At 37.2% G+C, this 12215-nt stretch overlaps 1 protein-coding gene across 1 annotated transcript in view; it reads right to left on the bottom strand.

Moving 5' to 3' along the window:
• Nucleotides 1-7879: 7879 nt before the first annotated feature.
• The window catches only part of LOC137295563 (uncharacterized), a 38489-nt gene continuing 34153 nt past the window's right edge, over nucleotides 7880-12215 (bottom strand). The window contains exon 20 of the mRNA XM_067826961.1: nucleotides 7880-11171. Coding sequence (XP_067683062.1) covers nucleotides 11118-11171 — 54 coding nt within the window. The 3' untranslated portion in view covers nucleotides 7880-11117. The remainder of the gene's footprint in view (nucleotides 11172-12215) is intronic.

The following is a 12215-nucleotide window of genomic DNA, read 5'->3' as shown; positions in this document are numbered from 1 at the left end:
AACAGTTCCGTTACAAGAATCGGGACGTTTGAATGTTGCTGAATACATGTATGTACAGTTCATTGCAGCAGGGAACAAAAACACTGACAGACAACACCAACCCTCTTTGAGAACGTGATTTCTTGGCACTGGGAACTCCACAAAAATCCTCTCGTGAGTTTGGTGCCAGTCGTTTGTAAGTCTTGCTTCCACCTGGCACGACTCTAGACATTGACACGAATTCTGCCATGCTCTGAATCCTGCCGGACTGTCCAGCAGTCCTGCCGGACGCCCATGCCCTTCCTTCATCATCACCTCCTGGCCACCGACCTTGGGGATAACCTTGATAGCCTGACATGACAGTGCCGTGTCATATGTCATTGGGTGTCTGAAAAGGGCAGATAATTCAACACTTGTTTTATGAAAAGGATTATTGTAAGAGTATCAGTGTACCTATCGGTAGTTGTAGGTTAATGTTTTAAAGTTATTAACACAAATAACAAAGAATCAAGATAGGAAAAAGCTTAAAAGCTACTTCAGTACTTATCTCCATGTAAAAGGCTTAAAATCACATAGACAATGGCAATCTTATCTACGCTGCTCCTTAGATGTTCTGGTAACATGTACATTCAAAAAAATGATCGCAGTCATATCTAGTATGTTGCAGATGACAACATAATGACCACATGTTCACGTGATCAGTTCAACTCCATCATGTAACTATGCCAACTGACTCTCACGATCTGAGAAGAATGGCAGTTATACCAGGCCAGCCTCCAAACCCAAATGCATTTACTGAAAGACAATTGTCCATTCACTGTATAACATTGTATAACATATCAGCTTTTCAAGATGGTGCCGTATTAATTCTGAAATCCAAAAATGGCCTGTCGGAGTAAATAAAAATTCATGATTTGTATCCTACAGAAATAAGTGTACGAAAGGTTGAAATTGAAACGGTCAGCTACATGGTATATCAATGATGATATTAGACAAAACTGTGTCTTTCACAGTTTTATAGTTACGGACAAGAATTACAGTTCTTTAGGTGATTAGAAAGGAAATAATCAATGATCACAGGTTGGTTCCATCTTTACTTGTGACAGTGTGTACAAAAAACAGACAGCATCATCTTGAAAATGATACAAATCATGGTTCCACTTGACGTGGAAAACCTGCGCATATGACGCAGTGTAAAGTGAAAATGTGCATAAAAACACAAACACTGTGTCACGTCCAAAGCAATAAAATCGGTTATCAAACCCACACAATTCAATGCCATAGGTAATAAATGTTACTAAATTGATTTCTGGGGCCATATTTATCAAACAACTAAGTTTTGACTTAAGAAAAAAACTTATGTTTCCAAAAACTGGCTTAGCCAAGTTAAAAACTTAAGTTGGTATTCACAAACAGGCTAAGTCTGAAACAGATAAGAAAGACCACATGATAATTCTTTAGAATTCAGACCTGGAGGCATATACCTGAAAAAAACCCAGACATTATTAACAGAAAATCGAATATATTTGTAAAATGTTTGACCCCAAATTTAGATGTTGACTCAAAAAAAAATTAGAGAGTTAACCCTGGCCCCCAAATATAAATGTCTAGGAAGCACCCTGCAAATGCAGCTGTTTTTGTTTTATGTCCACTAGCAAATTACCCCTGCTACGGTCCAGAGTCACGATCCCCATTTTATTTGACTTTTTATCCCCCAAAAATGAAAAAAATGGCACAATGTTTGATTCAACGTTACCACAAACTGCAACCACTGCCACAAGCTGCATGGATAGTCTACCTTCCACACGCACTAGGCTGTTGAGTTTGGGCGCTTAATCAAACATGATGCTGGTGTTTCAGCACCTTTGATGTTGGCTGTTTTTGACAATTATACATTTCATTCAAACTCAACGAATATTGAATCAGTTGCTTCACTGCATACTCCAACATGCCATTTAAAGTGCCCATTAACTCCTTCAACAGCAGTCAACCAGAGGCATTTACTGCCATGACACTGAGTTCATATGTTAATTAGGTTCCTGAAATTATACATCTTTTTGATGTGACTACTGCCAGGCTGATTTACTGGCCTACACTGTCTGGGTACTCGTGATGTCTTGGCTGGTTTTCCAGCCTACAGTGATGAATGGGTTAAGCACACAAAAAGTTACATTTACCTCAGAGTATGAATGACCTCACCATGTTTACATATACATATGTTCCACCAAATGTTTTGGAATTACGCCTCCTTGATATTATTTGTCGTCTGCCTGAACAGGGCACCAAGAGGGAAAGAATTGAGTGATGAAGTGAAAAACTATTAATTCAACTGTCAAAATATTTAGATATTTTAGAGGAATATTTGTGGCCTGTAGTTGCAAAGGTTTCTGTATAGGGCCAGTGGACTTTTCAGGATGATACTGCGACACCTCACACATCTAGATTCACAATGCAGTGGAAAACAAACAGTCATTTACCCATGATGATGTGGCTAGCCAAAAGAACTGACATTAATATAAATGAAAATGTGTGGAGATATATAAAACTTATCTTGCAAAGGAGAATGTGCGAAATTCAAAACAGACATGAACTGATTGATGTTGTGCAGGATATTTAGTCGTCTATGGTTCCTACCTATATTTGCTCACAATATTTGAGCTTGCCCCTCAAAATAAGGCAGGTTTTGAGAGCAAATGGATGTTCACAGGCAAATAAGTTTTATTTTGTGATAAAAAGTCATTACTAAATATACGGCCCCTTACAACTCATTATTTTGTGGAAAACATTGGTGGGAACAACTTCTGACCCCTGGCTGTACATGTATATTCCAGTGTTTGGGGTAATGATATAAGACAAAAACCTAATTTTTATCTTTAATATGATTTAAAGTTTTAATTTTGCTAACCTTGACTGATAATGATACATTCATCTATTTCACACAAAAATATCATGCGTTTCCTACAAAAATTGCATTGATGACATTGCATCAGCGAAATTGTAGCTTCTTGAAATATCTGGGTATTTTGAATGTGTTTTCGACAATGAGCCATACTTTTACCTCCACACTGTGAGAGAGTGTTTTGATCATGTGGTTTCCTGTTTTATACACAAGCGGTCAGTAGCAGATGACTGATCTTGTTGAATTTGGCTCGCTATTTTTTGTTATACAGGCAAATGATTTTGTATCTGATGTGGTATTAACTATCTAGGGTAAATAATATTGATGTTTGTTTGGTCTTTACATAACTTAACTTCCAGCTTTCAATTGTCAGTGAAACATTTCACAACACAAACTGGGCATCCACCCTGCTAATGAAACAGTTTGTGCACTCAGATCTCGCACGTACTTCCCTGGTATAATGCTAGAAATACAATCGTCAAAATCACCAGAATGTTGAATTCAGCTTATGTTGGGATATTTACAGATCAAGCATGCCAAGTCTTTGAATGTCGATTATGACCAGTCTATGACAGTCATAGGTCGATCAAAGGTTACCTGATGCGACTTTCTATTAGGGTTTGTTAGACTCAGTGGTGGAAGGTAACGAATAACACTGAGACTAAGTTTACTTAGACTGGATTACGACAGATCGTTTTTAACTTTTAGATTTTCAATTATGCCCCAATGTGTTGTGACAACTAACATCTGGTTAACCAAATTACCGCATATGTGAAATTATGGATATAGCTTTTGCTAATGATTCCTTCAAAATAAAATGGAAGCTTTTCAAACATTGGATATCAAGACTATTTAGGCTGACGACTTCTTGAACGCCCCTCGTACTAACGCCGGTAAGAAATCAGCGTCAAGAAATCTATTTCCCCTACGATGATGTTCATTTCACATAGGATCCCTGTGGTGAAATTAATGCCTTGATGCTAGTTCGTTCACTTTTGCGTCACAATATAATTTCATGCCCCTGTGTTGTGGGTAAACAACTGGTTGAACAAGCATAGTTTGTATCATGTATGAATTCGTAATTCTGACATGATCAGTACGTCATGAAACTGTCAACATCAATTGGTTCACCAAAACATGAATAAACAATCTGACTCACCAAAACAAGAATAAATCTCTGTGAACTCCTTGAGTTTGTGCTACATATCGATACTGCGATCACAGACCGGAAGTACTCAATGCACAGAGACACATTAAAAGCTCCTGACACCGAAATATGACTATGCTGTGTAGGAGTTTCTGGTTCTCTCTTAGAAGGTGAACGCAAAGTTGAAAATAGAATTTAATTTGGCAATTTAAGTTTTGTTTTGTTTGTTTATTATTTTAAGTAAACCAATACAATATATTAATGTGTGTGTGTAGTTTTACGCCGCACTCAGCATTATTCCAGCCATATGGCGGCAGTCTGTAAAAAAATCGACTCTGGACAAGGCAATCCATTGATCAACATCATGAGCATCGATTAGCGCTATTGGGAACCGATGACATGTGTCAACCAAGTCAGCGAGCCTGACCACCCGATCCCGTTAGTCACGTCTTACGACAAGCATAGTCGCCAAGGCTGTAAGAAGGAACCAGCACGCCGGAGAGTGTGATCAATGTCAGTCATAGATACACAGGATTTGTGGCACAGGGATGACTCGCGACGACTACCTGGACTTTTGCAGAGGTGTAGAAGAATTTAATTTCTTGTGTCACCTGCAAGGCAACTATCACAGGCTTCACTCTGCAGTTGAATTCATCAATAGATGCGCCATCGGTGGCTTTTGATGTCACTCTCGAAGTTCAGGTGAGTAGTACTTGATTGACTGATTCCTAATAAGAAGTGGTTACATTGTTAATTTAGCCTCCTTAATTGTTAATTGGAGATGTTAAAGAATCGAATTGATCAAATGATTCTTAATTAGACCGATGAATCTTTCTGTTATAGGTGAAGAAGACTGCAACAGCTGACCTGTTCAAGTCTGCCACGTCAATAGCTGAAGATATCACCAGTGACATGATAGAACCCTACTGTAAGCACACGCTCTCTTATACGTATATTGTACTGTGAAGCATTTCAAGTATACTCCTACTGTGTTCGAATGAGCATGTGTGACTTAAGAACAAATGAGAACTTGTGTAAATATAGAAGGAATGTGAACTGAATGTAAACTTTTGTTATTAATGGACGAGCGTGTAAATTATTATATGACATTGTTTTAATTATGAACGGATGTAAACTTGTGTGAATCATGTGAAGTTTCTGTTAATGATATGACGATATATGTGTTTCAATGCTATATGTTTCAATAAATAATGTAAAACCCGTCTGTATATTCTAATTATCGCTTTATTCATGATATGGTGATGTATATATGTGTTTCGGTGCCATATATGTGTCAATAAATAATGTAAAACCCTTCTACATATTCTAATTACCGTTTTATTCATGACATGATGATATACGTGTTTCGATGCCATATGTGTCAAATTCTGTGAAACCTTGCTAGACGTTTTTGTTTGTTTGTTTGTTGTTTTTTTTTCTGTTTCGTCCTTTTGACTTTTTCCATCGGTCCTTTTGACTTCGCACTTCTCTGCTCTTTTGTCCTTTGGACCTTTTGAGTAGTTCCCGGCTCTCCGCCCCAAACGCTGCTTAACTTCAAGTGATTGTCACCTGAGCTCAGGACGGCACACCACCACGATATACCATTAATGATTTAATAATTTCTTGCAATTATTGATGCTAATCAAAACGTGTTCAGTGACAGTGAGGATCCTTGTAATGGAAGTTTGGTTAACTGTTAAAATCTCGTGCAAATATCGTGTGTGTCAACTGTAAAGTTTCTAGTATTGATCAGAGTTACAATGACCCTTGTGGCGCAAGTTATACGTGTGTGACCTCTCTGTCAGCGTTTGTCGTATATATGCCATGCTGCATACTGAATATTAAACATGAGCACGCAAATCCATTTGATATATTGACATGTCGTTCACATATCAGGTTGTATTTTGTTCGCTCATTTTATCCTGTACTGCCTTTTTATGCATTACTTTGAGCTGGGTAATTACTCTAGCAATGTGACTGCTTGTCGTAAGAGGCGACTAACGGGATCGGGTGGTCAAGCTCAATGACTTGGTTTACACATCATCATTTACACGCAATTGGGAACCGATGACATGTGTCAACCAAGTCAGCGAGCCTGACCACCCGATCCCGTTAGTCGCCTCTTACGACAAGCTGAGTCGCCTTTTATAGCAAGCACGGGTTGCTGAAGGCCTATTCTACCCCGGGACCTTCGCGAGTGTGCTGGAAAGAACTTTCCTGGATATATGTTCTGATTCATCAATTCTAATCGAAGTTGGTAGATTCTCTGTCACCATAGGGAGCTCTGTTGATGAACACTGGAATGATCAAGATTTGGACTGGAAGTAACGGATCTACATCAGTAAATGGATGACATGTAAAAAAACAGTAGAAAGGTGCTTGTACATGAATAAAGAACATACATATATATTTGCTATTTGTTGAAAATCATACATTTATGTGTAATAAACATTAAGGTTTGTCTAATATAACATTTTTGTCATTTTTACACCTTGATATCAAATACATGTAACACAAATGCTCATGAGTATTAACAAGAAGACAGAGTCATCAATATCTCCTGCAAGGGCAAAATATCCTTCATGAATATGTCTACAATTTATGACTATGCCAAATGAGTTGGTGTGTATATAGACGAGTGGAAGGAGAGCAATGAAAGCTTTCAAAAGTTCTGCTCCTCAACGGAGCAAAACCACCAATTTCTGTCAAATTAGTTACCATGGAAATGCCAAAATATTTTAATCAGAATTATTATACCACTAGACCAAGCTATGTGCAACGTTTGCTGAAGATGTCTGCTCCGGAAAAGAGCACTACTAACAATTTCAGTTGTAGTCAAACATGTTGCTATGGAAATGCCAACAATATTTTATTCAGAATTCCCCGACTACCAAAAGCCACCAGTACACCATCAGAGCTATCTATGTGCCAAGTTTGATGAAGAAATATTAAACAGTTTTTAAAGTTCTACTCCGGAAAAGATAAATGTGTACGCATGAACTGACGCATGAATGGATGGCATTTAACTACCCCCTGCAAAACGCATTGCGGGGGATAAAAAATCATAAAATAATATATGTATGGCCATTTTAACTTTTTGGTATGGCATTTTGACTATGACCCGTTTTCAGTGCCTGCATGTTTGGAACACATGTATCGGTCTGCAGTGCTTGAAAGTTTACAGAGCCTGTGTGCTAAATGCATGTCCGTTTAACATCCCTTTGTTCATGTGTTCAAAGCCAACATGATTATAACACATATATATACAGTGTGTGCACGCTGATACAGCCCATGTTTAGGACACATGTACTAGTATCTGTTTACAATACATGCACATTTACAGTTCATAATCCACTCATAACTCTGAGATGAATATAGAATATGACGGCCATTCCAACCCTGGTACCGCTACTTTATTCATACCACAAGGTATAAAAACAACTGTGACACCATTATCCTTGTCAGAATCTCAGGAACATAAGTCTGAATCCCAAATGTGAACTATTGTATTTAATAGTTTAATTGCTCACTCTACATGGGTTCTAACTCATTTAAAAATAGTTTCCCAGTCACCTTACTTTGTGATTTCCAGATTCTCAGTGAGCATATAACTAAATCTATGAATGTTCAAATGTGGCACATATTTTCACTAAGTCTGGTAACCAAAGATTTGCTTGGTTTCCCCATTAAGCAATGATATTACTGCCTGTGACATTAAAAACCATACCAGGCAAGGTAAATTCACATGTACTTTTATATAAATCCATGCATAATCAACTCAAGGTTATGAGAAAAATATTTATAAACATTCATCAGATGCTTCACAGAAGAAAATGACAACAATTCTAATACTATGAATTTCAAAATATTTTATTTGTGTGCAGAAGAATACATCATACAGATCCTTGTAAACACTTTTTATGTCCACATAAAAAGGAAGAGTGAACACATGATCATTTTTATAGTCTTCCCACAATATATATATACAGAATTATCATCACATTCAGTATACCAGGTATCCAGAACATTTGGGGGATTACAGAATAGACTAAATACATATACCAAACCCATTAACCCTTACCCCTTCCCAGGTGCTTGAATATCTATCTGACTAACTGGCAGTGTTTCAAATTTATCAGTTCAGTTTTAAAAGAAACTAAAACTGCTTTCCAGACACTGAACTAGATCATGGAGGCCAAAACAATACTCATAACATAAGCTGTTTTAGTTTCCTTTCAATAGACAAAATCCTCAAAACAAATTGATTGAGTATTTATGCTTTAGCATCCTCCGTAATGACCACAGACCTTAATTTGTAAAAACTAAAAAAAAAAGATTTTCTGCAACATATTCATGAACAAGACACCAGTCAAATTGGCCTGATTCTCCAAAGGCATTCATTTGGAAATGTAGAATTAGCAAGATGAAAGAAGAATGAGCAGATGATGGTGACATCTGGGATAAAGATTCCGTAAACTGGGTGAATCCATCAGTATACCGAACACCCTGATGGGAGAAACTGAGAACAAAAGTAGACATGAACAAGTAGTTCTGTTTTCAGTTCTTGTAAGAGCAGATGCAGTAATACCAACCAAGAAGGCAGCAATCATTTAAAACAACAAAACATTTCAACATATGATAAGGCTCATGAAAAATTTACAATATGAAACACATGACATCACTAAAATGCTTACAAGTATGTAAAATGTTTATCAGTATGCTGTAAATAGCATAGCCAGTGCTATATTCGGTAATACCGTTGGGTGAAACAGAGAACAAAAGAAGACATGATCAAGTACTATTGTTTTCTGCTCTCGTAAGAGCAGATTCAATAATAACAACCAAAAAAGCAGCAATCATTTAAAACAACAAAACATTTCAGCATATGATGAGGCTCATGAAATGTTTACAATATGAAACACATGACATCACTAAAATGCAGAACTATTCCTTAGTGTGTTGAAAGTGGTATGTACAAGAACATGAATGGTCAAAATCACTCAAACTACATGCTTTGAAACAACTCCTTTCCTGCCTTTGGACTTTTGATTTTCAGGACTGTTCTAAGGGAGATAAATTCACATTTAATGTGGCAGATAGAGTTGTCTGCTTTTGAGTACACCCACTTGTGTTCGCAACCAGAATCTTCACTGAAAGATGGAAGATCCTGCACTGGAAAAATACTGTACATGTAGACAAATGAAAATGGAGACATGAATGGGTACATTGGGTTTCAGCTCTCAAAAGGGCAGACACAAAAATAACAAGCACTGTCACTAAGGTGACTGACATAATCCACCACCGCAAATTATCAAATTAAACTCTAAAAGTAATAAAATGAAGGTAATAGTTTAAGATGATGTTAAAGTGACTTCCCAAGATGAAGCTTGGTGATGAATAAGAAAATCCAGTGACCAGTTCTTGAGATATCATGTTGAGAAGCTTAACATGCAGGTGAACATGCTGAAATCATCAAAGTGTCTATGTGAAAACTAAGTGAAGGTCACCAAAATCTACTGAGCCCTGCACCTTCCTTAGGTGGGAAGCTTGATATCGAATGTGAAGAAAATACAGAGAACGGTTCTTGAGGTATCTTGCTGACAAACTTAACATGCTGAAACCTTCAAAGTGTCTCTATGAGCTTGACAATTATGTGAAGGTCACCAAAATCGACTGGGCCCTGTGCCTTCCCTTGAATAAGCTTGGTGTTGAGTATGAAGAAAATTCTGGGAATGGTTCTTGAGATATCTCACTGACATACGTATGTACGGACGGATGGAGCCTAATACTACATTCCCCGCTTCGCACTAAACCAGTGATCAAAATAACTGCCTGCCCGACTGCCTGGGGCCAGTAAATTTTTAGTCTGGCTGCCTGGAAATTCACTCCACAAGCCCGATTGTCTGGCTGAAATTTTTAAGGTTGACCTACTTTCAGTTCGCTCTCAGGATGATCATTTCATTTTAATTGTCATATTTTGATTTATGAAAGATGAATGAAAGCTTTCAAGATGGGCAGGCAACATTTATGGGCCACCAGCCCGGCTGTCAGGTTGAAAAATTATTTCAGTCACTGCACTAAACGCGCGGGGAGGGATAACAACCAAGAAGACAGCAATAATTAAAACAACAAACATTTCAACATGTGACGAGGTTCATAAAATGTTTCACAGTCTGAAAAGAAACACACGACAACACAAGCATGCATAACTATGCCTTTGAGTGTTGAAGGCAGCGTCTACAAGAAAACAAAATGGTTGAATACTTCCAATGTAACACCTATTTTCCATCCACTGGACAAATGAAATACAGGACTGCTCAAAGGGAGATAAATTCACATTTAATGGGGCACCTTTGAGTACACCCACTTTAGCTAGCAATCTGAATCTTGACTAAAAGACCAAATCAAAGAAGAAGATGGTGCATTGAAGTTTGAAAATTATTTCAATCACACAATAGCATATGAGATTTCAGTGGATATGGTGTTTGTTAACCAAGGATCAAATATTACGCAGGTCCATGGACTTGAAACAAAGACCAGTGGTTCCCTAGTTTGCTGACTATAGTCTGTTTTTTGTGAATAGTAGTCAATTGTAGTCTCATTTGGGCCACATGAGCATTTGGCAAACTGATTTCAAAATTACTAATTTCAAGGCACCAATTTTAAATGAACTCAATTTCAAACAACTAATTTGATTGAATTCCAATAAAATTAGCTAAACTGAGTAAAACTTGACCAAGATCTGTTATGGATTAAACTTCTTTCCTATTCTTAATTTTTAATAGAATTAAAAAGAAGTTTAGCCCATGACAGATCTTGGTCATACGTAACAACTTCTAAATACCACTAAAAGACATGAGTAAAACTTATTCAAATGATTATTTCTACCACTGTGCCTAAGAAAATAGACATGATTGCCTCATTGCAAAATGGCAAAAGTACAGGTTAACATCCAGTTCATTCAAAATTCATGGGGACTAAGACACTTAATCTTCCTAGGTCACAAGTTTAGGGATCAGAGTACAAAAAGGGACAGAGTTCATTTGAAATGCTGTAAGACAGGATGTCTTGCAACCACCATCGGTGATGTTCTCAGCAGTTCCAGGACCCATCACACCCATCATCAAGATCAATTTCAGCTTCACTCTGTTGAAATAAAACAAGAGCCATCAGAAGATGACATATCACCCCGGCCCCTACATATTTGAAAATGATGATTCATCTGACAGTTACTTGATGTTTTGTTTTGATCAAGTTAGAGTTGTTTCCATGGAAATCATGAAAACTATAAATGCCATATATCTGTGAACAGCAAAAGGCACCACTTTAAGATCTGTCTCATATTTTTGCCAAGATCTGTTGAAAGATATCAAATGGTTTTCGAGTTGTGCTCTGAAAACAAAGTCCATCCCCACCTTTTGAGAGAAAGTCTGAATCGTTTCCATGGAAACTGGGAAAAATTGAAATGCCCAAAGTTTGTAAATAGCAAAAGGCACCACTTAGGGGTCTGCCTCACAAATCTGCCAAGTTGTGCTTTGTAAATGAAACACACCTCTCACTTTTAAGACTAAGTCCGAAACGTTTCCATGGAAACTGAAAAAATAATAAATCACAAAAACCTGTAAAAAGCAAAAGGCACCACTTTAGGTTCTGATTGATGTACATACCACGTTTTGCAGAAAAATAATGAATGGTTTTTGAATTATGCTCCGGAAATGAAGCCCACCCCTCCTATTAGACTAAGACCAAAACGGTTACATGGAAAACACCAACAACAAAAACCAAAAAAATGTAAAAACCTGTACATAGCAAAAGGTTTATTATATCTACTAATTTTGGTCTAAATTTATTAAATTTTTTTTAGTCATGTCTTAGAAACAAAATGATTACGGACGAATGGACGGATGAGGAGTCACCTATATCCTCAATAACTAATTGAATTAGTTGATCATTTATAATCAATTCATGTTCACTTTCATGATTTTTTCAAAAGGAAATGTCTTGTGACATACAATCCTGTACACAAGCATGTCAGTTTAATGAAATGAACCCTGATCTTTGATGTCATGAGCAAATGCTTGAACCACTAGGCTACTCAACCACCCCATAACAAATATGAACTTTCTCTTGTTTGTTGGTTGTGATGTTGAACGTGGCCTTCCTTTTGTCCATTGATCACAATGAATATTG

The sequence above is a fragment of the Haliotis asinina genome, chromosome 9 (assembly GCF_037392515.1).
Source record: "Haliotis asinina isolate JCU_RB_2024 chromosome 9, JCU_Hal_asi_v2, whole genome shotgun sequence".
NCBI lineage: Eukaryota > Metazoa > Mollusca > Gastropoda > Lepetellida > Haliotidae > Haliotis > Haliotis asinina.
This window is presented reverse-complemented; position numbering and strand designations above follow the sequence as displayed.